General features: G+C 41.8%; 1 protein-coding gene across 3 annotated transcripts in view; it reads right to left on the bottom strand.

Annotated features, from left to right (window-relative positions):
- Positions 1-26,387, bottom strand: part of SLX4IP (SLX4 interacting protein) — a 183,437-nt gene that overhangs the window by 64,984 nt on the left and 92,066 nt on the right. For all 3 annotated transcript variants that reach the window (XM_058563215.1, XM_058563214.1, XM_058563216.1), the window contains one exon: positions 1,438-1,527. In XM_058563215.1, the coding sequence (XP_058419198.1) occupies positions 1,438-1,527 (90 nt within the window). The remainder of the gene's footprint in view (positions 1-1,437; positions 1,528-26,387) is intronic.

Here is a 26,387-nt window from a genome sequence, read left to right as displayed (position 1 = left end):
CAACTGACTCTTGGCAAAACTGACTAAATATCGTTGAGAAACATCTAAGGCTGAGGTGGTAAAGCTGGGAGAGAATGGAGGAAAATTTGGGCCTGGAACAGTGGATTCCAGAATGCTGTTAATGTAAGTCAAGTCAGAAGCCTTTTGGGTGAGGTTCCCCTCAGGTGAATATTAGTCACTTTGAGGAAATAAATGAACTGTTTTCAATCATGGGGACATGTGTTGGTAAGCCAAAGCTTGGAATATATGGAGGTGAGTTGTAGCAGGAGATGCTGGCCTACTAAACATGAAGTCCCAAAGAGACACCCCATGGTCATTAACCTGGAAGAAAAATCCCATCATATCAAATCTTGTGCCTTCCTTCTCCCAGCTTTGGGCCACCAAGTATCCTTTGCAAAATTATGACAGCAAAGTCCCGATAATTTCATTACCTTGTGACTGAAAATGTATTACTTATAAATTCTCTTTTGGGGAGATGTATTTTTTTTTTTTCAGTCATTTTCAAAAGCTGATCGAAAACAGTTATTACAGAAAACATTCTTTAGGTTTTTTTTGCCACTATCATTAGTTTCTTCTTCATATACTACCTTTTAATAAAGCTTACTTTTATTTCTAGCTCTGAAAAGCTATTGTGACAAATGAGTATCATGGAGGACACCAAGTGCTATAATATTTTAAAAGTTACGTAAAAGCTGCTGCCTCGCTCTCCTTGTTCTTTAGTACAGGGACCTGGAGAAGGAAGCAAAGCACGTGCGAGAGCTGAGTGGGCCTTCTGGCCCTCTGCCACACAAGCACTTGGGTGGGATCATGGCAATGAGAGCCAGGAGTGACTCAGACAGCCTCTGGTCAAACCCCCTCACTTGCAGAGGAGGAGACTGAGGCCCAGGGAGGTCAAACAGCATGCTCCCAGCCACAGGACAATTCACTTTACTGACTGACTGTGGTGAGAGAAGAAACATAGCCAAACATCTCTGCACTTCTTGTCAAAGTCTCATGCTAATAAAAGGATGGTACAAGATAAAAGTGGAGAAGATGAGGATTTCAGACAGGTGTGAAGATGAGCCTTGTGTTAACCACCACACCTGCTCCAGGTGCTCAGTCTGTCCTTCACAACCGGTCAGGTTAAAATATCTGCTTACCCAATAGTCACCTTAATGTTTTCTTTTTTAATATAGAGAATCTCTTCCCCCAAAACAAAGAAGGAGGAAATTTCTAGTTTAAATAACAGAGTAGTATATGAAATATAGGGATGTGTCAGTTTCTAAAGGAAAAAAAAAAGCAGATGTACGTCTGTCATTGGGAATATGACAATTGTTTTTCAAGGGTTAAATATCACTCAATACTTTTTGCTCACTAATGAAAATGAAAGCTGGAAGGCATTAATATTTCTTCTAGCAGTAGCTACTTGCATTTAAATAGTGAAAAGTTTTGTGGTACCTCTTTCTTCTGTTCAGAAAACCAGCTGGTATCTTTGTTTGAACCTTGCGGCAATATGTGAAGATCCACCAGGACAGCAAAATCCCCACACTGAAAGACATTAATGGCAGAGTTGAGCTCACATCCAACAAACAATGGGACAAAATCTCACAAATTCCTATGTGGTTGCTCATGATGAAATGGCAGCAAAGTTCACGACTGGACAGAAATGTTAATATGGGACAGGGCTACAAGTCAGAACCTACTACTTTTTGCAAGTTTAATATTTATGGTACAATGCTAAGGAGAAATACAATTTTTATCAAGATAGAAAAGACAAAATACCTATCTCTGGGCCACACCTTGAAGAGAGCTGCCCAGGCATCCAGTGGCAGTTAGAAGACTATCAAACATTGAAAGAAGTTAAATAGGTCAGAACCAGGCAGACTCCAGAAAAGAAAGATTCCATGGACAGCCAGGGGAACTCTTTCTTCTAGGTAGGAAAGAACAGTAAGCTACTGCATTTTTAGACAGGAAAAAGGACTGACAGATGCTGAATGACAGTTATCAAAACTAAATAAGTTTCATTAAAATACGCTGTGAAACTGCACAAAGCTTGCTTCCTTTCACTGTTGAATAGGGTAGCCAACAGCTGTATGTGGCTACTGAGCATCTGATATGTGGCTATTGTGACTGAGAAGATGAATTTTAAATTTTATTTAATTTTAATTTAATTTACACAGCCACATGTAGCTAGCAGCTCTGCGGCACAGCTTAGATTCTGTAAAAAGTGGTAGCCTTTTAAATTCTTACACCTTAAGAGTAAAGTAATTTCTGAGAATTTCAAGATAACTGTGGATGAACTAACTTATAAAAGGAATAGAAGATCAAGATTGCAGGTTGGGGTGGTCTCAGAGGCTCACAGGGTCAGTTTATGGCCCACGGGGAGAACTCACTTTTATACCTCTTTGGCTGAACAGCTTTTTTTTTTTTTTTTTAAATTCTGTGTTATAATTCAATGGTGAAAGGAAAGTATTTTCAACAAACTGTGTGAGAACACCAGATATAAATATGGAAAGAAAATGAAACTTAAAACCTACCTGACACCATATGTTAAAATTAATTTGAAATGGATCATAGACCTAACCAGAAAAGCCAAAACTATCTTCGCGATCTTAGGGCAGGAAAATATTTCTTAGACGGTAGCCAGAAAGCACTAAACATAGAAGAAAAAACTATTGAAGTGGACTTTGTCAAAATTTATAACTTTTGCTCATCAAAAGACACCATTAATAAAATGAATACATATGCCACAGACTGGGAGAAAATATTCATATACCTGACATATACAGATATCTGACATAAAGAACTAGTATTCAAAATATGTAAAGAACTCCTACAAATCAGTATTAAAAAAAATCCAAGCTTGAACAGATACTTCACAATTAAGATAAACAAATGGCTAACAAGCATGTGAAAAAAAAGTGCCAGGTGAATGCAAATTAAAACCACCAAAAGATCCAACTACATACTTACCAGAATGACTAAAATTAAAAAGACTGACACACCAAATGTTGGTAAGGGTGTGGAGCAACCCAAACTCTTACACACTGCTGGTGGAAATGTAAAATGATTCAACCACTTTGGCAAATGGTTTGTTAGTTTCCTATAGTTAAACAGACATTTATTTACAGCGTGAGCCAGCAATTCCAACTCAGGTATTTACTGGGAGAGATAAAACATATGTGCACACAAAGACTTGTACGCAAATGTTCATGGAAGGTTTATTCACAATAGCCGAAACAGAAGACAACCCAAAACTCTATCAACGGAATAAACAAATTGTGGCATATTCATACAATGGAATGCTCCTCACCCAACTACTGATAAGCTCAATATGGACTAATCTCAAAAACATTACACTGAGTAAAAGAAGCCAGGCTAAAACATTACATACTATATGATTCCATTTATATAAAGTTTGAGAACAGCAAAACTAAATCTCTGGTCAAAGCAATCAGAACAGCGATTTCCTGGGGAGGCACTGACTGAAAACAGGCACAAAAGAACTGTGTGTGGTGATGGGAGTGTTCTATATCCTGATGGGGTCCATCCCTAAGATCAGTTCATTTCACTGTATATAAATTACACATCAGTAATAAACAATTTTTTAAATACTGTGTAAATACATTCATATTCATTGACAGTTATTTAAAATGTAAGTATTATGTCCCTGAAAATATGTGGATATTTTGGGGGAGAACGAAGTGCAGTTCACTGGGTAATAAATCGAGAAGGATGATGAGACATGGTCTCCCCTGATGTCACACAGTGCAGTGTGCCTCACTGAACTGCAGTTTAGTGTTCTGCAACCAGCATTTTATTTTAATGAAAGAGAATCGAAGAGAATATTGAACGAGATAAAAAATACCAATGTGTCACATGGTAAGGTCAAGTATTGTTTGGTGAAACTTATGTATGACTGTACTGAGTTATGATGAAGAGCCTATTTCTTACTGTGGGTTGTGGTCAAAACTGTCTGAAAATCGTACTCAAGTATACTGTTTTTTAAGTTTTTTCACAACTGTTGATTATAGATTTAACCTTTAAGGAATATGCTGCCACCAGGTGGAGGTAGTATGCCACAACTACAGGATCTTAGCCAGAGGTTATTAACCTTTTGTGTGCCATAGACCTGTTTGGCCAGCTGTGAAGCTGATGAAACAGGCTCAGAATAATGTTTTTAAATGCATGAAACACAATCCATAGGATCAAAAAGAAAACCAATTTTATTTAAGGTTATGCAAATTAAAAAAAAAACAAATTTGTGATATAGGAATATATGTACTTGTTTATTAAGGCATTGGCTCTTGTTACACAGTGGGGGATCTAATAGTGATCTAATAGATCACATAGTGGTGATCTAATAACTACTATAAATCCAAAGTAGTGATAAGCATAAATGACATTTTCAGATATGTGCCACAACTATAACATGAAAAGAGCTATGACTTCTAATGGTGACAAATATTGCTAATACAATTATATTTTGAATACTTCATTCATAACAAAAACTAAATTTATTAGAACATGGTCAAAAGAAAGATGTACTTTTTTGTCCCATCCAAGTCCACCGACCCTCTAAGTTCTATCATGGGTCCATTGAGGCTCCACGGATCATAGAATGAGAGCCCCTCCACGGCAGCGGGATATGCCTCACTCACATTTTACTGGGTTTCCTGCAGGTTACTCTACCATGACTCCTCAAACCAAGTTCTCCAACACTCCTTCTTCGTTACCAAAAATCATTTTTAAAATAGTAAAAAAAAAAAAAAAAAGTGGTGCTTGAACAATTTGCACTGATACTATGTAATAGTAATTTACAAAGAATTAAACAGCAAGGTCCAATTTGGTATTTTCTCATCATTTCCTAACTTTGATCACAAATAATCTAGTATAAGTTTGATTATAAACAGATTGATTAGAATGTTTCTTTTTTTAATAAATCATGGAATTGCACTCTGATGCTCACTCAACCTTTCCCGGGATTTCTGCCAGACTCCACCCCCTGGCACGCATGCAGTCTCCTCCCCCCAGCAGCCAGCAGTTCCGAGATCTCCAGCAAGAGCTCTCTCCAACTCCCACACTAATCATAGGTATTTTGCCTTTCTAAAGTTCCCTGGTCGCAGAGCTTTGCTGCTTTTCTCCCATGAGTAAACAGAAGTAAAAAAAAAAAAAAAAAAAAAAGCCTCTTACTGCTGCCAGCAACACAGCCTCCACTTCTCCTCCTGCTTAATTAGGAGGAGGTTACTTCCACTTTGGCAGATAAACTCTCCAGCTCTCTGCTGAGAGGAGCAGCACACTAACCATCATTTCCTTCTCAGGCCAGAGCTACTCATTTTACACAGGCCAAGTTACCTCTTTACCAGCCCAAAGGCTACTAGAAAAAGCTTCACATCCCATGCCCTGGGTTGTGAGTCAGCAGCCAGGGTCTGGTCCAGCTTCCAGCCCTTTCCACCCAGAGGTTTTGGCCAAAAACCTGGGAGTCAACCCTAACCCCTCCCCTTCCCTAACCCTCCACAATCAGTCAGCATGTCTTGTTGATTTTACTTCTTACAGAGCTAAACACACCCTCCTCTCTTGTTCTGCAGCTCACATCATCTCCCACCTGGAATATGAGGGCTACTTCTCTTGTGTCCCAGGTGAACTCTCGAGGCCCCTGCCTGAGCAATCTCTAACACACAAATGGGAGCAGTGCACTCCTGCTGTGGCTCCAAACATGACACACCAGCCTCTGATGGAGCCCTGCTCTCCCACTGTCTCCCCCTGCTCTTGGGAACCTGCTGTTTTTGCCCTCGGCTTCCAATGCACCTCAATGTTCCTGTGCATCCTCAAATCCTAGCAGGAGCGTGGACATCTCTGGAGCTTTTCTGAACAGTCTGTCACTCCCACTTGTGGATCGGGCACATGATTCACCTGCTTATTTACTTCCGCATCAATGGCTGGTCCACGCAGGGGCCTCCCCTACTAGATTGTTAGCTCCTTGGTGGAGACAGGGTCTACATCTCAGTGGACTCCGCCCCCAGGGATTAGCACAGTACCAGCTCACAGTAAGTGCTTAGTATTTAACGAAAGGAAGAAAGGAATGAACGAACAAACGACAGGACAAATGAGTTCTGAGTTTTGGGCAAACCACAGCCTTACCTGCAACCTAAGGGCTCTGAGCACATTCTGGGGACAAGGCCATTCTGATTCAGCCCGGGACACTGATGCATCATAGAACAGCTTCCTCCCTCCTTATTCTGGAGTGGTGACAACTATATCATCACCAACAACAACCAGTCATTTCCCTTATTTTGAGAAAAGGGAATACAAAGATCCTAGGATTACCTCACCCTAAACTCACTGCCAACCAAGCATGTTGGTGATTTTTCCTCTTTCCTAAGAGTTCCAAAGCCACAACTTAACTTGAACTGGTACCAAATCTTCAGGGTAAGTGTAAAATAAAGGAGAAAATGCTAATATTTCTCACATGTGTAGATATCTCAAACAGAAGCAGGTTCAGAGCTCTGAGATATGTGGAAGGTTTCCCACATTCTCTCACTCACTCATTCAGTCATTAATTCAACACCTGCTGAGTTTAATAGGGGCACTGGGCCAGAGAGAGGGAGGGGTAGCCACAGAGCGCTATAGTAAGTGACCACAGTGCACACCCAAAGACTAGAGGTAGCAGAGTGACAACTCTGCCTGAGGGAAGCCAGGGAAGAGGGCGTGATGTCTCAGCTAAGTCCTGAGGAGTAGGGCAAGCGGTGGAGAGAGAAAAACAAACAGCACCCACACAGGGAAAAAGTCCTTAATAGCTCGCCGTGCTCTGGAGGCAGAAAAGAATCTGATAATGCAGAAACAGGGCAATGTCGGCAGATGAGGCCAACAGGGCAGGAGGGTTCAGACCACGGAGGAGCTCAGGACAGGCCAAAGGGGCCGAGGAGACCTGCAGACTGGAGAGCTCTCTCAGGTTGGAGTGTGGAGCATGGGCTGGTGGGGGAAATCACCAGGGCCATGGAGACATGTTTAAAGCCACCACAAGAACCCAAATAAGAGACAACAGAAGGTGATGGGTGAAGAGGAGGGGGCAGATTAGAGAGATACTCAAAAGACAGAATCAAGAGGATGTGGTTGGGTATGGGAGGAGTTCAGCAAAGATGATGCTCTAAGCATGTGAGTAGTTTCAGCCATGCCCATGGGACTATTCACAGGCAGCTCATCCATATGGGTCTGCTGCGGTTGTTATTGGCATTTTACACCCACCTGGTATTAAGGATTTAAGGCAGCTTGGATTAACAAGGCAAAAGATTAAAAATGGAAGAAGTAAGTAAGACAAACAAAGGTAAAAACCTAAAATGAAGCCAACGATTTAGGTCTGTACAGAATTCCCACCAGAGTCCTAAGTCTCTGCAGCATTCAGCTCTGAGTTTGCTAGTTGCCAATGTAAAAAAAAAAAAAAAAAAGGCGAGAGTCCATAAGAATGAATCCGTGCTGAGGGTGACTCAATCATTCCTGACACTAAATCTACAAACACATTTCTCCTGAAGACCTTCATGAAAAAGCACGGCAATTATCTTCCTGGAGTATCAACTTTACTAAAAAGCTTTAAGAAAAATATTAAATATTTTCATATCAAAACAAACTGCATATGTTACAGCATGAAATTAAAAATCATATGGTTTTTAAAGAAAAAGCACAGTTTAAAACATTTAGTACCATTTACAGAGCATCTATGTTCTAGGCATTGTGCTAAGCCTAACCTACGGTATTCAATTTAATCATTGCCACTAGTCTGTGAAGCAGCACAACTATTACATTTTACAGATAAGGGAGTGGAATCAGAGAAGGTAAGGACTAGTCCAACATTACACAGGCAGTAAATGACAGACCCAGGAATCAAATACAAATCCATTAGACTCCAAAGCCCACTGCCATGCATATACTTTGAAGAAATATCCTCCCTGTGGAACGCCACTCGGGACTCACTTTCAGACCCCATGTGGGGGCACATTTAAGGCTGCCTAGCCTGGGACCCACTCCACTATACTTGGGAAGTGACCTCCTATTCCCTCTGGGCTGAGTAATGGCAGCCGTGTTTGCCCCACTGGCACTGGGTGACTGAACCAAGGATTCTGAACAGGGTTACTCAGCCCCCTCCCCTGGGGACCTTGACTCCCGAGTTCAGATACTGACGCTGCCACGGTGTGGTACCCTGGTGGAACAAGTGTGCTGTGCAGTGGCGAAAGCCCCACCACAGAGACTGGGGAGGGGTGGTTAGGAAGAAGGAAGGGGAGAAAGAGAAGGAAAAGAATGCAGCTGAGGACCAAGGCAATAAATCACGCTGAAGGGGGGGTGCGGGGTGGGGGCAGGAAGAGAGGTCTCCTGACATTAACAATCCTATCCAGAGTTAAAGCTGAAGAAAAGTCAATGCAAATATTTTGTCAATTTAACCCCCTTGGCCTGTTCCTCATTAAAATACTTGCCCAAGAAATACAAGCTTGGCGCTTGCATTCAAGAGAAGAAACCAGCATACCTTTAGGAGGCATATACAATAGGCCAGAAGACGGTTAGGTCAGAGGACAGGACAATAAAGAGTCATTCTATTGGAATACACTATATCCTTAATCTAATTGCAAAAACTCACTCAGGGTGAACAAGTTGGCAATAGCAACAGTTCAGATTCACTGAGCACTTATGGTGTGCCAGATACTGCGTCAAGCCCTTTCAGTACATTATTGCATTTAATTCTCATGACAACCCAGAGGGGCATGAACGATTACCACTCAGTGTTCTGGAAATATTGAGAAACTTAAGAGCTCTCTTTCTCTTTTAGAAGATCCCTGGTGATCATGGCTGGGTTTTGTTTGGTGTGGTGCCCTGCCAACCTGGCAATACTTGCCAGGCCAGGTACAAGGAACATTCTATAATCTTAGTAACACAATTAGACACAGCCTGAATTTGAGATCACAGCACACGGAGAAGGCCTGGAGTAAGCTCTTTGATGACAAATGGGAGAAAAGCCTAGCACAGGAAGTCTAAGGTCACGAATTTCTTCTGACGACACCCCAGTTTAGGAGTATGCCACCTCCCTTCTCTGCATGTCAGTTTCCCTCCATGTAAAACGAGTGGACACAACTAGATCTCCTTCAAGATGCCTTCCACCTTCCACTTTACGATCCCATCTCCTGGTTGTGTTTTGGTTTGCAACCATTTGCTTGGATTCTATTTGCACACACAATGTTTGCCCTCCTGTAAAGGTTACGAAAGAGCCACATTGAGTCTGGCACCTTGTACTGTCCTCCATCAGTTCACTATGGACAACTCAAGCACAGTAGTAAAATCCACCATTGTTTTGGAATAGAGATCAGGGAAGCACATTTCCTGCTGTGCTGACGTTTGTGGGCATGATGTAGTCTTGGCAACCAATGACAGAAAATGCCAGTCACATGGCTAGAAATCCTGGTATAAGCCAAGGGAAATGGAGACGCTCAGTGGAGTTGGCTGAGGCAATAATCTTAGCAACCAACGAGCTCTTCCCCAAAGCATTCTCTGACACCTTCAGGCAGTATTAAGCTCTTCTCTGCTGCCACAGCACTTTATTCATATTCTGCTGTGGAACTCATGACGGGCTATAAACACACGGCTACATACATCCATCTCCCATGGGCTGCCTGTGTGGGGGAGAGGCCTTCTCTTACCTTTGGGTTGTTAATGCCTAGTACTGGGCCTGGCACATAGATGGCAGTGAAGAGTGTTCGTTAAATGAATGAAAAAATATATCAGTGATGAAAATTACTTACGTGTCTGCCTTGTTCTCTCTCCAGGAGGGATTACCACCCTCTCACCTGCACCCTGTCCTCAGATTAAGAAACACCACAGAATCAAGCTCATGGTTTGCAATTAAGGTTGTCTCATGTATGCAGAGAATACTGTCGCCCCAGAAAAAGAGTAGCGATGCCTACTGCTCCATGCCAAATGGTTATTTTCCCATCTTCCAATCAGGTGGAACAAGCTGCAAAACCGTGGTTGACGATGTGATTTCAGACCCCTTAGAGGCAACATGTGTGGGGCTTCCTTGGTTGCAAATGAATCACTAGTCCTTTGAGCTCAAGTTTTACTGGCTGAAAGGGATGCAGGGGAGGGTGTGACTTGTTTGAAGTGAAAAGCAATCAGGAGGGGAGGGAGTTTCTCTCTCCTGTTTGGTGTCTGTTGTGGACTTCTGACTACAGGTCAGGGATACACACCTTTCCAGTCACTTGTTTGTTTTCCTTAACAGATTTATTACTATGGCTGGGAAACGATTCTACATGGTTAAGGAGCAAATCACAAAGGAATGAGAAAGAAAACACAAAAGCAGAGCTAATGGGTTTGATGACAAGTCCTAAAAGGAGGAAAAAATAGAGTAAAAGGCTGATGTTCTTCAGCAAATTGTCTCTGGTCTCCTACTAAGAAAGAGTTTTGGGAGTTTTTTGCCTAGAGTGCTCACACAGTGGTTCATAGTCTTCCTAGATAAGATTTGGGCAGGGGAGCAAAGTGCGGCTGGGAAGAAAAGAAAGCAAAGGCCAACCAGAGTGGTAATATGAAGTGCTGCTTAAATTTCACACATGCCACTGGAACCTTTAGGTAGTATTCGAGGCTGAGTCACAGACTTGAAAGCCCATCACTGCATGAACAGTGCTCCTGGTTAGGAAGAGACCCTCAGTCCTTTCCTTTGAAAGATAAGAACTGACAATTTCTTTAGACACTTTCGCTAATGATTTTCAAGAAATTATTCTTTCAAATGTAACCTGAGGCTGGTATTTCTCAGGAGACTAGCCTGTGGCATGTACGGAGCATGTGCAGCAATGAGCACAGCAACTTGGGGGAAGGACAGACCTGACTTCAAACCCCTGCCCTGCGCCTCAATGCTACCAGACTCCGGTCCTGTAGCACTGTAAGTTCCTGCAATGTAAAATGGGGACAATAATGAAAAACACCTTATGAAGTTGTTTTGAGGATTAAATGAGAGAATGCAGGCACAAGCCTTCAGCACAGTGACAGCCATTACAAAGAGCTCAAGAAAGAAACATGGGCTGGTTGTTTTTTTTTTTTTTTTCCTCCAAAGGTAGAATTTGCCTCAAATTCCAAGGCATTTTAAATGAACTCTGAATTGTCAGTTCCATAAGATTTACAAATAGATAGGGCACAGGTTTCCACCTATTCCTACTAAGAGCTAATAAATGTCTCATAATTCTTTTGCATGGTTTTACTCTGGCCACACACTGCTTCTTAGAAAAAGAACAGATGGCTTGTAATCACAGCAGATTACAAGGTAAAAATATGAACTCCCCTCTCACATATTTCTGTAACAGAGAACATGAAATGAAAAGAAAACCTGAGGCAAATTATTATGTACTTGTCTATAGGGAACTTGTCTTGAGAGGGTCTTAAGCAGCTAGAAAGATAAGCAACATTCAGAGTTAGCAACAGGTAGGCCGGTCAGGAGTGTGTTCGGGACCAATTATGGCCAACCACTTAGTAATGTGAAAACAGAATTTGGTAAACAACAGGGACGTTATTCCCCGCAAGTTCTGCTCACAATTTTATCTAGCATGTGTTATCAAGAAGCTTTGGATTGTAGGTTTGAATTTAAACTTTCTAAAAATTAATGTTAGAAAATATTCTCTTATATTTCTGAAGAATTCTGACACTCTTCAATGTCAAGAAAAACGAAAGAAAAGCAGTGCAGCTTATGAGTTAAAGAAATCATAAATGAATCAGAATGAAAAAAAAAAAGGAAAACCCTGTAAATATTCCCCTAGTGATCAATGCCTAGAAATTGTGGATTGTTCTAAAGGGTGGTCAGTCTTGAAGGGAGATTTCTTGAAAGAGGAAGGGAGATAAAAGATAGGCGGCATAATTTTCCTACCGACTTGGGAGGGGACACCAAAGAGTCTGATGAATACTTTGGGGAATATGGATGACTTAGAGGAATTCTGTTTTTCGGTTAAACGTAAAATAATTTAAGGAATCCCCCACATAGTATTTTTTTTCTCTGGAATCTTCTCGTCTACTTTCAAATATAACAAAGGACTTGCCAGATAAAGCTGTGACACTATCCAACCCAGCTGTCATTTGATTTTTTTCTGGAGTATTAATATTGTGTAAGTACTGTGGATAAAGGGGGCTACATTTGCTCTTCTAAACTGGGTAAGGGTAGTGTTTTCCAAACCAACTTTGAGGCCAAAGATAAGGCCACGTGTAACCTTCAGAGGAAGGCAAACAGAATCCAAGTATATGGCTGCAGACCAAAACACAGCCAGAGTGAGGACTTCCCAAGGCCTGTTGCACATGAAAAATTCCCACTTCTGCAAGGCTCAGGGTTACCAGAGCCTCAGAGAGGCCCGACCAAGTCAAGTGCCAGCCTCATCTCTGCTCCTGGCCATGCTTATCCTCCCGGTTCTGCCAGTTCAGGAAAGTTCTCTGTGTGCACAACCTCAAGGATATTTACCCAGTAGAGCCTAGAGCCTCGGCTCTCAAAGCACCAGCAGCATCAGCATCTCCAGGAGCTTGTTTGCTATGCAAATTCAGACCTACTCACTCAGAAATCTTAGAGGTGGGGCCCAGTATCCCATATTTTAACAAGCCCCCAGGGTGATTCCAGTGCATGCTCAAGTTTAAGAACCACTGCTATAGGCCACTATGTCTCCTTGAGGACTATTCGTGGCATTCTCAGTACAATACAGGAACGTTTTTGGAGGTTACAACAGAAAGGAAGAAAAAAATACACAATTAGGTTTCACCATGTAACACAATGGAAGGTGACAGCTCACCAGAATTGGATATATTACAATGCTGAAACTCACAAGTAAAGAACATCACAATTTTATCACAATTATAAGAAAATAATTCCCTTAGAGTTGTAAGAAACTCAAATTATAATTTTCCTTAAAAAGAAAAAAAAAACTCTCGAGAGGTGAATGTGATATGCAGCAAGGGTTGAGAACCACAGATATAATAATGCCTCCCTGAGCATCTTAAAAACTCACCTCTGGATTAGGATGATAAAGATGGTGATGGGAATCCAAAGGGAAAAAGAGATCTATCTGCCAGATTGAGAAAGAGCCTTAGGAAGAAACGGAAAGGAAAGGCCAGAAATGGAAAGGAAGGAGGTTGTAAGCCCAAAACAGACACGGAGGTTACACAACTGCACGTTAAGTCCCTTAACCAAGTTCACATCACTGGGCTCAAGGGAACCCATCCCAGGGCACGAAGAGGATGGGCACTGTCCACGGCTCAGCCACTGGGGTAATGAGGAGCACTGGAGTTGCAAAGAGATCCTAGAGAGGGGCAAATGACATTGCACTTTGCAAAAAGGAGAGAAAGATAGATTTTGCAACTATAAAACTTAATGCCCAACAGATTATTAGAGAGGATCCAGAAGAAAACCCAAATTATGAAAAACTAACCTTATTCTCTTCTTTGACAAGGTTTCTAGACAAGTGGAATGTGGTTGACAAAGCAGATATGAACCTCAGCCAGGAATCGGGCAAAGTTTCCCATGACATCCTTTTGTCCGATCCCCTCATCAAAACAGGTTTTGTCAAGGTTACCAATGACCTTCGTGTATCCAAATGCAATGGTCCTCATGTTACTTGATCTCTTAGTGCCATCTAACAAAGTGGTTCTTTCACTTGCGCCTTGAAATCCTCACTTCTGAGACACCATGCTTTCCTGTTTCTCCTCCCTCCTCACTGGCTGCTCTTTCTCAGTCCCCTCTGCTAGCTCATCCCCATAGCACCATGTCTAAACTGACCAGGGCTCAGTCCTTAGACCTCTCCTGTGTCCACCTACACTCTCATCAGTCTCAAGGTTTCAGATACCGGGCAGTTCACATGCAGATGACACCTAACATTTCTGCTCCAGCCCAGACCTCCCCTCAGCTCCAGATGCACATATCCAATTGCCTACTCTACATCTCCACTTCTATGTCAAATAGGCATGCACAGCTTAACAAGTCCAAAACCAAACCACTAATGTTTTACCCTCAAACCTGCTCCCACTAGGTATAGGTAAGCTGGCTTGGTAAACGGCAACTCCATTTTTCCAGTTGTTCAGGTCTAAAGCCTTGGAGTCATCTTTGATGCCTCTCCTTCTCTCATAGTCTACATCTAATCTATTAGCAAAACCCTAACAGTTCTACCCCCAAAAGGGCCTGGCTGGCACACAGTAGGAGCTCAATAAATATTAAGTGAATGAATCTATGAATGAAAAATGACTTCTGGTGAATAAAAAACAGAAAAATAGGAGTAGATGAAATGATGATTAGATGGATTCATAACTAGTTCAATAGCCATAACCACAGGAGCCATGAACGGTTCAACAACGACATGGAGGGAGACAGTGAAGAGCTTTTTCCTTGACCCTGGCCTTGGTCCACATTCTTAGCAGTGACATAGATGAAGATATAGTGGACATGCCCACAAAACAGGCGGGTGATGTTGCACAGGAGGGGATAATGAATATCTGGGGTAGGAAAACTGATCTGGCAAAAAACAAAAAACTGGATCTCTGTGACTTAGAGACACTTAAAATCAGGTTATGAGGATCAGTTGAAGAAAGTAGTTAGATCAATCTAACTAGATGGAATTTAACAAGGATATATGTTAAGGGCCAAAAAACTAACAGCCTGAGCACTGAGGTACTCAGTTGAGAGTAAGCTCTGTGAATGGACAGCGTAACGCTGTGGCCATCGATGATGGTAATTTCATTTTAGGCTATCTTAACAGTAGCGGCCAGAGTAAGCATTATGATGGCTACGCTTGATGCATTTAGTGTTTAGTCTCAATATGCAAATTGAGATAAACTGTCATGTAGTAGAATTTCAAGAGTGACCAGAATAGGAGCAACACAAAATCCTATTGTGAGGATCCGTTGAAGAAATCAGAATGATTTACCTAAAAAAGAAGAAAACAACCAAGATGAAATAATATTAACAGGATTTTTAAATGTGGAAGAACAATCCTCTTTAGTTCTGTAGGGTCTTAAGGGATAGAGAACCAGGTGAGAGCAGAGAAACCACAAGGAGACAGGTACTGGCTCCACATAAGGAAGACCTTCTGACCAGCAGGCTTTCTAACTGGGAAATCATCTGCTGTGGGAGGTGGTGTGCTCACACTCAACCCAGGAGATCAAACTGTATTGACATAAAACACGTGAAAATGGATACCTGCATAAATATCACATTGTTATCACAGGACACTGGTTTAGTTGTGAGGAGTGATGAAATCCACAGAGGAAAGGATCTGCTACTGATTTGCTTCATTTTATCCATTAGCCGTTTCAACCACCCAATGCACCACTGGTTACTGGTTTTTGTTTTTTTAGTGTACCCCTAAAGATGTGGGCTTACTGACCTCAAGAATCAGAGAACTTGTCTTCTAAGAGACACTGTAACAAAGAAAGCACGGGCTTTAGAATCAGGCAGATGTGTGTCCAAACACTGGCTGCACCGTTTTCTGGCCATATGGCCTGGGGCAAGTTTCTCAGCTTCTCTGAGTCTCAATCCCCTTGTTTATAAAATAGGGTAATGATGCCTGCTCTCACAGAGATGTTGTTAGGATTAAATTCAAAGAGAAAAAATATAGTACAGTAGTGGTTAACAAATAGTAATTAATAAATTGGGAGTAGTTAACAAATAATGAGCTTGTTCTCACTTCCAGAATCCCAACTACGAGGGTGACAAAACTGACCAGCTCTGTCCAATAACTTTCTCTGGTGACGGAAATGTTCTACATCGGCACTGTCCAATACCTTAGGCACAAGCCACATGTGGTTACTGAGTACCTGAAATAAGGCTAGTTCATGCTAATAAATTTAAATTGGTTTATTAGCATTTACTAATTAATTTAAATAGGTACATGTAGGGCCGGCCCCGTGGCTTAGCGGTTAAGTGCGCGAGCTCCGCTGCTGGCGGCCCGGGTTCGGATCCCAGGCACGCACCGACGCAACGTTTCTCTGGCCATGCTGAGGCCTCAGCATACAGCAACTAGGCCCCACATACAGCAACTAGAAGGATGTGCAACTATGACATACAACTATCTACTGGGGCTTTGGGGGAAAAATAAATAAATAAATAAAATTATTTAAAAAAAACAAAAATAAAAAATAAATAGCTACATGTAGTTAGTGGCTACCATATTGGACAGCATAGATACTTCCCTAAAGTGACTCCTGGTTCAGAAATCCTGGTTCTACTATTTTAGAGAGAGACTAAAACCAAAAGAGCAAACAACATCGGGAACCCGGTAATAGGAAGTGCCCAGTGATGCAAGGGGATTCCCATCCCAAAGGGAATTCCAGAAGGCTCCTCAGCACTGCATGTGAGGGAATGATAGGGACTAACCTTGGGAAATTTCTATGAACTTTACAAAGGACGGTGCTGATCCAATAGAACTGTTTTATTTAAAGGTGTTTCCCTTGTAAATAGAAAATGAAGCAATAAAAACTGTTATTGTCAATTAGAAGATTAAGAAGTTTTAAGTTTCCCTTCACCTTTCACCCCTTTCATCATGACCCTACTTTATCAAATCAGAAAACAAAATTGAAGGCAAATTCTTAAAATTATTATTACAGCCACTGTAATCGTTCCTAGTCCTTTGGCTTTCACTGAGAATGAACCTTAAAGTTGGTGCTGAATTTCCCTTCCTACTCTGCTTAGCTTCTGACAGCTCAGGAAACAATCCTGTAACTACTTTCATCACTGCTTCATCAAGTTTCTACAAAATGAGCAAGAGTTCAAAGCGAATTTTCAACCAATTCATGCCTAAGGCAGGAAACTGAAATACCAAACGAGATAGAAGAATGTTAGCCAAAAACAGGCGAGGTCTGCTGGTGAGAGCCTGAGATTTTCTTCCCCTGACCCATTTTTAGAGAACTACAAAGAGGAATAAAGGGAGGTAGTTAATTGGTCACAGGACTTGTTTAGAGCCACCTCTACTTTCCTTTTCTAATTGACTGCTGGGAATAACATCCTCTTCAAGGACTGCTCAAAGGGGAAACGTGCTGGGACAGGAGACCACTGATGAAATGGCTTCAGAAGCTGAAGATCATTAATTAAGAATATTGAGAGCGAAGTTGAAAGCTTAGCTGAAACGAGTGGGAGGGACAACCGGGTATCAGCTGTTAGCTACACATTAGCAATTAAACCTTAAGAAGGCTCTCAGTGGAAAGTTACAGCTCCCAGGCATTCCTCCTTGGATAAGCGAAGAGTCTCCTGAGACGACTGAACTCTGAAGACTGTATCATTGCCTCTGGAGTAATATTTCCAACATCCACTATTATATACCCTTGATTCTCAGGATTCAGGGTCCTCCAAGCACAACTACCCAATGCCTGAAATAGTGTTTCTCAAACTTGAGCATGCATCAGATTCACCAGGAGGGCATGTTACAAACACAGACTGCAAAGGCTCATCTGAGTGACTTGCAGTGGGGCTGGGAATTGGCATTTCTAATAGATTCCCAGGTGATGCTGATGCTGCTGGTCTGGAGACCACACTTTGAGAATCACTGGCCTAGAAATAGGGGTTTGCAACCCTCACGGCACATTAGAATCACCTGGGGAATTTTTAAAGCCTAGGTCCAAACTCTACCCCAGACCAGCTAAATCAGACTCTCTCAGGATGGGGCCTGGACATCAGTATATTTTAAAAGCTCCCTACCTGATTGTAATATGGTGGCTGGGTTGAGAACCACTGCAGAAAAGATCTCCTTCAAACTGTTTAAATTTAGAGACCACATATATTCTTACAAATTAGAGATAGGGAGGCAGATCCTGGCATCTGCTTGATTCCACCTACCCTTGGTGGTGATATTTCACTGGTCTTTTTTTTTTCACAAACTAAAATACAGTGATCCTCCCTGTACCAGCAAACCACACATTCTCTTTCTCTCTCCAAGAATTCTCTGAAGATTTACTAATTAGAGCAACTGAAGATCTATGAACACTGATAAATTTGCTAATCCCTTGAAAACATAGTGGGTAACAAGTGATAAATTTTGAAATGAGAACCCTACAACTAGATGAGCAGCAGGTAACGATTTTTAAAACATTCAAAATCACTGAACATTTTTCTTCCTTCAATCTCTTTTCTATTCTCCTCGAATTCCTTTTCCTTCTTTCCAAATCAGAGTCTACTTTTCCTCGTCTCTACACATCTATCGTTTGCCTGCTAGATCTAGTCTTCTCTCATCATCTCTGCCTTAATATGACAAGTATGAAGTTTATAGTTAGTTATTCCTATGAAATAAAGTTTTATGATGCCTGTTCCTAATTTAACAAACAGGGGAACTAAATATTTTTCTTGGTGAGAAAAAAGAGGCTAAATTAAATTATTTTTGGTATGTACCTCCTGATTAACTCTGCCTTAGCCCTCAACAGGAAACCTATTCCCCACCCTGAATTCCTCAAATTAAGGAATCCTCAGGCTAAAATACACCCTGTGCCATACATCAGCACCTATTGAAGTGTGACAGTACAGTTTACCTCCAAGTAATTAGCCTAAGAAGAAGGAATCTATCATTCATAATCTAGAACTGTGGTGCTTCTGAGGCAAAATTACCCTCACCTCCCCTACTCCCACCCCCACCTCCAGTATGCCATGTCTGGAAACATTTAGGGTTGTCACAAGCAGCATCTAGTGAGAGAGTCCAAGAAAGCTGCTAAACATCCTACAATGCACAGGATAGCCCACAACAAAGAATCATCTGGTCCATACTGTCATTAGTGCCCAAGTAGAGAAACCCTGCTCTAGAAATTGCTACATGAAATCAGACTTTCTCAGGCATTGGACAATTCACAGGGATCTAAGGCCAGCCAGGAGGAGGAAGAGAAAGAGGGGCAAATGGTCCAGAGTCAAAGTAGTACTAGAAAATGCCCAGCCAGAAGAGAGCTGGGGCTGCTGCTCATCTTCCCAGCTGCCCAGAACAACACAGAAAGGGTCCTCTTAGCATAGACCTTGCCAGACGTTATCAATGAGGGCTTTTTTATGGGGTTAAAGGTTTAATTTGGTAACAGAAACAATTCCATTCCATGATTCATCACCTGGCCAACTGACAGACTACTTCCACTCCATAAAGCATTCTTGTATCACTGTTAACTTTTAACAAAGGCCAAACCAATGAATGAATGAATGAAAAAACAAATGCAGGAATTCTGAACAGATAACATGTTAGAAATACTCTACTTTTGTAAATCTTTTGTAAAAATTTTATATCATCACTTTTGTAAAAATCTAAATGATAGTCTGCCCTTTCTCTCGAAGAGACAGTTACCTAACCATTTTTATTTGGGGCAATTTGCATAGGGGTCTTTGCATAGGGGTAGATGGGGTAAGACTTAAGGAGTGTTTTCATGCATCATTAATAATGTGATCATGACTATTAGATGTATGTCTTGTGACTATTAAATTCCTAGAAAAATTACACTGATCACCAGAACTGTAAATATCAAATTGATATCAAATATCAAATTGATCCAGCTTAGAAAGATCAACTTATGTGTTTAAATCCTTAATAACCAAAACAAGTATGGTAGCTAGCTTTTATTTGTGACACTCTTCAGGTTTTAAATGCCAAATAGCTACTTACTAGGTCATTTAAAAAATCTAAATTTTAAATGGGATTATAGTAAGGAAGTGCTTAAATGCCTCACAAAATAGTATTTCCATTCTAGGTATTCACTACAGGGTTCCTTTAAACAGCAAAGCCCCCTTAGCTCACCTGAGTGCTTGCCTTCTTCCCAGCTGGGGAGGGAAAGAGAAGTTGCCAAACGAAGATGCATCAGAAAAGAATAAGCACCAGTAGGACAACAGAAACTGTCCTTTAGTTATGGCATAAACTGTCACCGTGACCCCATATTCTCACTGCCCCTTCTCAATGTAGTTATTTTAATATACTCTTAAGTTTTACCATGTAACATAAACTCATCTCTAAATTACAAATTGTGTAAATGTCACCAAGAAATGCTAAAATGCCCCTATTGAATGTGAATTGTTTATCCCAGGCCTATAATGTTCTGTGCCCTAATGCTTCAGAGATATTAGATACTAAAATTTTATTAAAACCATATTCCTTGCATTTGCTGCCATTATCGATGATGTAAATTCACATATGTGTTAGCTAATGAAGCAGTCAGACAGGGTTTCATAGGCAGAAAAAAGAGAAAATCTTTTTTGCCAAATAAAAAGTGGCCCAACTGTAGAAAATGATATGGATTTCTAAGGTAGTCCCCACAAGCCAAAACTGTAAATAAGTTAGACCTTCACATGGTTCCATGGTCTGAGTATACATTACAGCATTTTAAACCAAATATTCATTTCATTATAGGAATTCATGCCAGCTGGCAAAGCCTAGTTGACCAAAAGTGAAAAACGAGCTTGAGTTTTCCTTCCTTGTAAAACTTAGCACATTTGTAGCATTGGTCCCTTACCAGAAGATGGCAATGGTGGCCCGGCTGGCATTACTCAAAGCCGTGGCGTTACCTGCAGTCAAGGTGATACCTGCCAAGGGAGTCAGACCTCAGCAAACAGCCTGCAGAACTGCTGGCTCCCAAGTATCACACATGCAAAGACACAAGTCTCTCTGCCTTTCCTTTTTCTGCGATAAAGTAACAGGCAGCTGCAAGACCAAACCATTCCAATATTTCCAATTGATGAGGTAGAAGTATTGCTCATTGCAACCCAACCAACACATTTTAAAGGAACCATCTCTCCCTGATCATGTCACCTATAAAACTCCTCACATTCCAAAAACTAGATGGTGCTTTAAAGATCTGTGAATGGAGAATTATTTCATAAATAGTACATATAAGAAGTCTGCCAATTATAGATAATGCAGAGTCATTCTAAACTCAGCTTCAGGTTTACTTGTAGTAACCTGGCTTTTCTGACCCCTTTGTTGGAGTCTCAATTCTGCTTTCTTTCTCCTGCAAGAGTGTTTCCAAGTTCATGTTCCCAAACAGTGCTTTTCCAGCTCAGGGTCTTCGAGCTTTTCTAAACAAAGCATTCTCCAACCTCCTCTCCCTGACAAACAACTCGCTCTGCTGTGTAGGTTTACTCAATATTTGCTTTTTAAACACATTTATCTCTAATGAAGGAAAGGATCTGTTTCCAGTTAATAAAATTTCAGGCATAAGCAAGTAGTGAATGGGTGGGAGGGACTGGGAGTAGTTTTAACAGGGGTGGGGCATGAAAGTGCATGCGATACTGGTGCAGTTATTCTCTCCTAGTTTGGAAATTCACAAGCCAAAGGATGGAACCTCTTAAACTCATACCTTGACTTCTCAACCTGTCCAAAACTACACATTCTCCCCAGACCTGCTTCTTCTCCTTGCTCCGGCTTGGCCAGCAGCACCAAGACCTGTCCAGTTCTGAGACCTCAACACTTCCCTTTCCTCCATAGCCACACACAACCCATCACCATGTCCTGTGTTCTGTCCTCCTCGCCATCCCACCTTCAGTCCAAGCCACCACCTTCTCCTGCAGGCCCTTGATTGCAACAGTCTCCCATGGTCTCCTACGTCAACTCACCTTCGATCTGCTACCTGCCTATTGCCAGAGTGAGCAAGTCCTTCCCACCTCCCCCCATCCACTCAAGCTGAAAATCTCACAAGGGGCCTTCCACAGCTCTCAGAAAAAAGACTAAATTCCTTCTGGTGGTCTGTAAGGGGCTGACCATATATCCCAGTTTGCCTGTCTCATTTTATGCCCTACAGTCAGAATTATTAATAGCACCTCTTTTTACTCTAAAAATTGTCCTGATTTTCATAATTCACAGGGTCTCTTTAGCTACAAGCCTCTGTGAGGTCTGGCCCCTGCCAGCTTCTCCAGCCCCACGTCAATCCACCGTTCCCTGCACTCTCTGCACTCCAGCCCTGCTGGCCTTTGTTCATTCACTCCATTTTAATATATTAAGGGTATATCAGATACCAGCCCTGTGCCAGGAGCTGAACACAGAGCAGAGAACAAAACAGACAGGACCTTGGCTCTGCCTGAAGGCATGCCCCACCTCTGCTGGCACCCACCTCCCCCTGGGCTCATACCAGGGCTTCCTTCAGCCTAGGCTCAATGCCTTTTGCTCATGGAAACCTTCTGAGGGCTCCAGACCAGGGGTCCCATCCTTTACCTTGCCGGCAGCACCAGGTGCCTCTCTCTGATAATGGTTCAAGATGGCAATTTTTCCTTCTTCTGTATGATTGACCTGACTGCTAGTTTCTTCCAAGAGATGACGAAGTCTGCACCTATTTTTGGCAGGGAGTAGATGCCCACTCCCCAACTCTGGGCCAGCTCTCCTTCTCGGGTCCCAGTGCAGCTCTGATGGTGCCTAGAGTCTTATAAATCCCCTCGTGACCTCGGCTTCTGCTGCTGCTCACCCCACTCCCCAGGCTCAAACCTGGTTCGAGGGGTCTGGGAGGGAGCAGAAGTCCCCCACCCCCACCATCGTCACCCCTCCTCAGCTCAGACATGACTCTGTGCTCTGCACAGAATCCAACTCCCAGCAAAGGGCTGGAGGAAGGTCTACCTGCAAACTGTAGCCAAAGAAAAAAGAGAAGGCAAGGTGAAAACCAGACAAAATAAAATTAAAGGCGAAAATCATTAAAAGAAACTGAGAGATGTTTCATATAAAAGGATCAAACCATCCAGAAGACACGAGTCACAAAGCTTCATGCACTGAACAACCTTCTTCTCCCCACCAGAGTGACCTATCTCAAACTTCTCTCCATTTCAAAGTAGATTTCTGCTTTATTTGCACAAATACAAGGCTCTTCTGAGCAGTTTTCCCAAGGTTTTGAAATATTGAAGTTTCCCCTTTTTGACAGAAAAACGTTGCTTGTGGCTTATAAAAGTCCATTTTTTTCTTCAGCTTCTACCCATTTTGGATTAAACTCTCAGAGTCCAAACTTCAGCTTGGGTAGACCCACTCAATTTGTGGGGATGTAGGGTATGAAGCCCTATTCAAGACACTGGTTATTTTCACCATAATATGACACCAAGGTGGGTGGGGTAAGGTGGGGACTGAAGACCCGTTGTGTTTTATGAAATAACCACACTGACAACACCCCATAGTATGTGCTACATCATGTCCCAGCCACGAGAGTAAGCCAGCAGGTGAGGACACCACAGTCACACCCTTGATGAGGGGACTCCTTCCCTCCCTCGAGTCACCTTCCCAGACAGAGGACCCTCAGATGCACCCGCCTAGTGAGGATGCTAATGGCAATCCTTTGATTAATATTTTTGTCAAACTAAATATAGATAAAAGTTCTAATATATTTTTACACAGCACGGTGGATCATTTAACTGCTCCCCCACTCCCACCTTGGCACGTGCACACATAATTTTGGTGACCACTGCAGTCAATCAAAGAAACGTCTGGATGACTCAGAGGAGGCCAGGAGTTAAGTAAAGGCAAATGCAAACCAAACAACGTCACAAACTGTTAAATGACAGCCATGAGAATTAAATGAGACAAAGGAGGGTACTGATAATGACAGAGGATAAAAGCTATAAAGAAGTTAACACCATCCTGAGAATCCAATGTAAAAGATAGCATACAGACAGAAAAAACTATAAAACCTGCTCCTCTAAAATGCCACTTTTGTTTCTATCTCAATGCCTTTGCACCTGCTGTTCCCTCTGCTAGAAATCATTTCTGCCAGATCCCTGGAGAGGTGCCTCCCTCTTTTTACTCGGAGTTCAACTTGAATGCTCCTTCCTCGGAGAAGCTCTCTGACCATCCTATTGGAACTGGAACCACCTCCAGTCACTGGCCATCAAATTACCATTTTTTATTTTCTTCATTACACTCCTTATTACCTAAAATTACCTTGTTTCTTTCCTTGTGCAGTGCCTGTCTTCCCCTGACTAAAATGTCACCTCTATGAAACAGGGAACTTGTTGGTCTCATTCAAAATTGTGTCCCCACAGCTGAGAACCATTCCTGGTACATGGGAAGCAAGTGATAAATATTTATTGAATAAATAAATGCATAAAAACAACAGGAGAAACACAAGAGTCATAGAAGACTAAACCCACTTCTTTCAGCCCACGTCAGATCAAGGAGCCAAAATAAATAAGACCATGAGAAGATATAATACACAACATTGATCTGCGAAATTTCTATCAAACTCTATACAATGAAAGCACAGAATATATCATCTACCGTCTTCTCATCCATTCAGGAAACAGTCTCTGTATCTGTTAGTCTAAACTTCCAATTTCCCAAATGAATCTGAACTTCCCTGAACAGGCAGAGCAAGCAAACGGTGGAAGTGAGGGTCTGACCCCACAGCAAGATATAGCAGCCAGAGGCAGGGGGTCTGATCCCAGAAAAAGAATCAACACCACCAGCTGGGTGTCCGCCCAACATGTGTCTGGTAAGCCCCTCATGTCACATTGCTCAGTGGTCTCCATGTGCAGTCTAGACAGGGAGATATGATATAACCTAGTTAGCCAGCAATAAACCTAAATATGTGTTTAAAGCTGAAGACTCTACAAATATATGCTCCTTAAGCCACTGATGCACTCACTGTAAGAAACATCTCATCATGTATCTAATATGATAAACTGTGTTCATCAGGGCTCTGCCATTTTACTTTTATGTAGAATCCAGCTGCAGCATTGGTTCTTTTGAAAAATATTAGTAATTGTTCTTTATTTTCTACCTTAGAGTCACTTTAGGAACTAAACCTCCCCCTTTAAAAAATTTGTTTCACTACCAAAATTAACTATTTTCTCTTTATAATCAAACAGTTTTTGAAGCAAGATGGAAAAAGGCTTACAGCCTCTATAACAAACCCTTATGCTCATGCCATAAATAATTTATAGCAAGATGGTCGCTTCTCAGCAGCAGGCTCAAATTCCCATTTTAATCAAAACTGATTTTGAAATCTACTTCTCAGTTTACATGTGGTCAGGGAGCTCCTCACCATGTGAGCTCTCAGACTCCTTCATGGAAATGGGCACTCTTCCCAAACTCCTGTAACTCCGGGACTTTACGAACCACTGGTAATCATTTTCTTCTACCCTCTGATGCTCTTAACTTCATCAAAGGTTAATATTATGGTGGCAGCTTCAGGGGGAAATCAAGAGCTCAAAGCCACAAAACACCAATGGTACTATGTTCACTGATATTTCCAAATGTGGAAAGAGACCTCACAAATCTTTGAGAAAGCTCAAAGATTCACAGAATCATCTAAACACACAAACTCATACCAGAAACATAAAGAATAATCAATAAACGGAAGTACCAACCAGTGTAGTACTGTGCTTCAAAGCTCCAAAGCCGTACCTCCAAGACTACTTTGCCTTACTCTGGGGCAGGTAACATAGGAAAGTCTTTCTATGCTGTTTTTGTTTCAAAAACAGTCTTTATTCATCCTCCTGCAAAGCTTTTTAACATTTTTTTTTGTCTTCACAAAGTGGTTTCCCTTAAATCAAATATTAAGTAGAGTGTCATAACTGGCTCACCAGTATGGATTCCCAAAACTTGTGATAAGCACCATCTTCTATGACTGGGTACTGGCCAGGCAGTGGGAATTGCAACAGAGAGAACTAGAATCTTCACACTGCCAACTCTTGCTGGTCGACTTCCCAACTCCTGTTCCATAGGTAGAAGCTCTGTAGACTGCACATGGTCTTGGACTTCTCCATTAGTGGAGAAATGGAACAACTGCCAAAATGAGTCTCTTCTGAGGGCAGAGACTCAAAAGGCTTCCCGAGCTCATGAAATTCTCCTGGCATTGAGAATATTGTTAATTTTGGCTTAAGTTAGTTTACATCCAGGTGGACTAGAAGTGGAAAGAACATTTTACACAAAAGCAATTATGGGAAAGGGTCCTTGAATTTTCAATGATTTTCATGTTTCTCCTTTCTCAGCGATATGGAATTCTAACACAACTCGGATTTAAAAAAAAAAGAATGTGAGTGATCAGGATCACTTTTCAACAGCAAGCCATTTATTGTATCTTCTACCGTAAGGCTGAAGGACAAAACATAAGATTGAATTATGAATATTAAATATGTCTTATCAGCATGAGAGGAAAATTACATCCACTTATTCCTCCTAAGACTGGACTTTCTATTTTTTGGTGAGGAAGATTGGCCCCTGAGCTAACATCTGTGCCAATCTTCCTCTATTTTGTATATGGAACACCGCCACAGCGTGGCTTGATAAGCGGTGTGTAGGTCCGCACCTGGGATCCAAACCCGTGAATCTGGGCTGCCAAAGCGGAGCGTGCAAACTTAACCACTATGCCACCGGGCCAGCCCAAGACTGGACCTTTAATAAAGTCAAAGCAGTGAAAAAAATCTGAATCTACTTTTTGTTAGACACCATCCTGAACTTACTATTACCAAGCAAACAGACTCAGAAATCCATCTAAACACA

The sequence above is a fragment of the Diceros bicornis genome, chromosome 19 (genome assembly GCF_020826845.1).
Source record: "Diceros bicornis minor isolate mBicDic1 chromosome 19, mDicBic1.mat.cur, whole genome shotgun sequence".
NCBI classification, from domain to species: Eukaryota; Metazoa; Chordata; class Mammalia; order Perissodactyla; family Rhinocerotidae; genus Diceros; species Diceros bicornis.
This window is presented reverse-complemented; position numbering and strand designations above follow the sequence as displayed.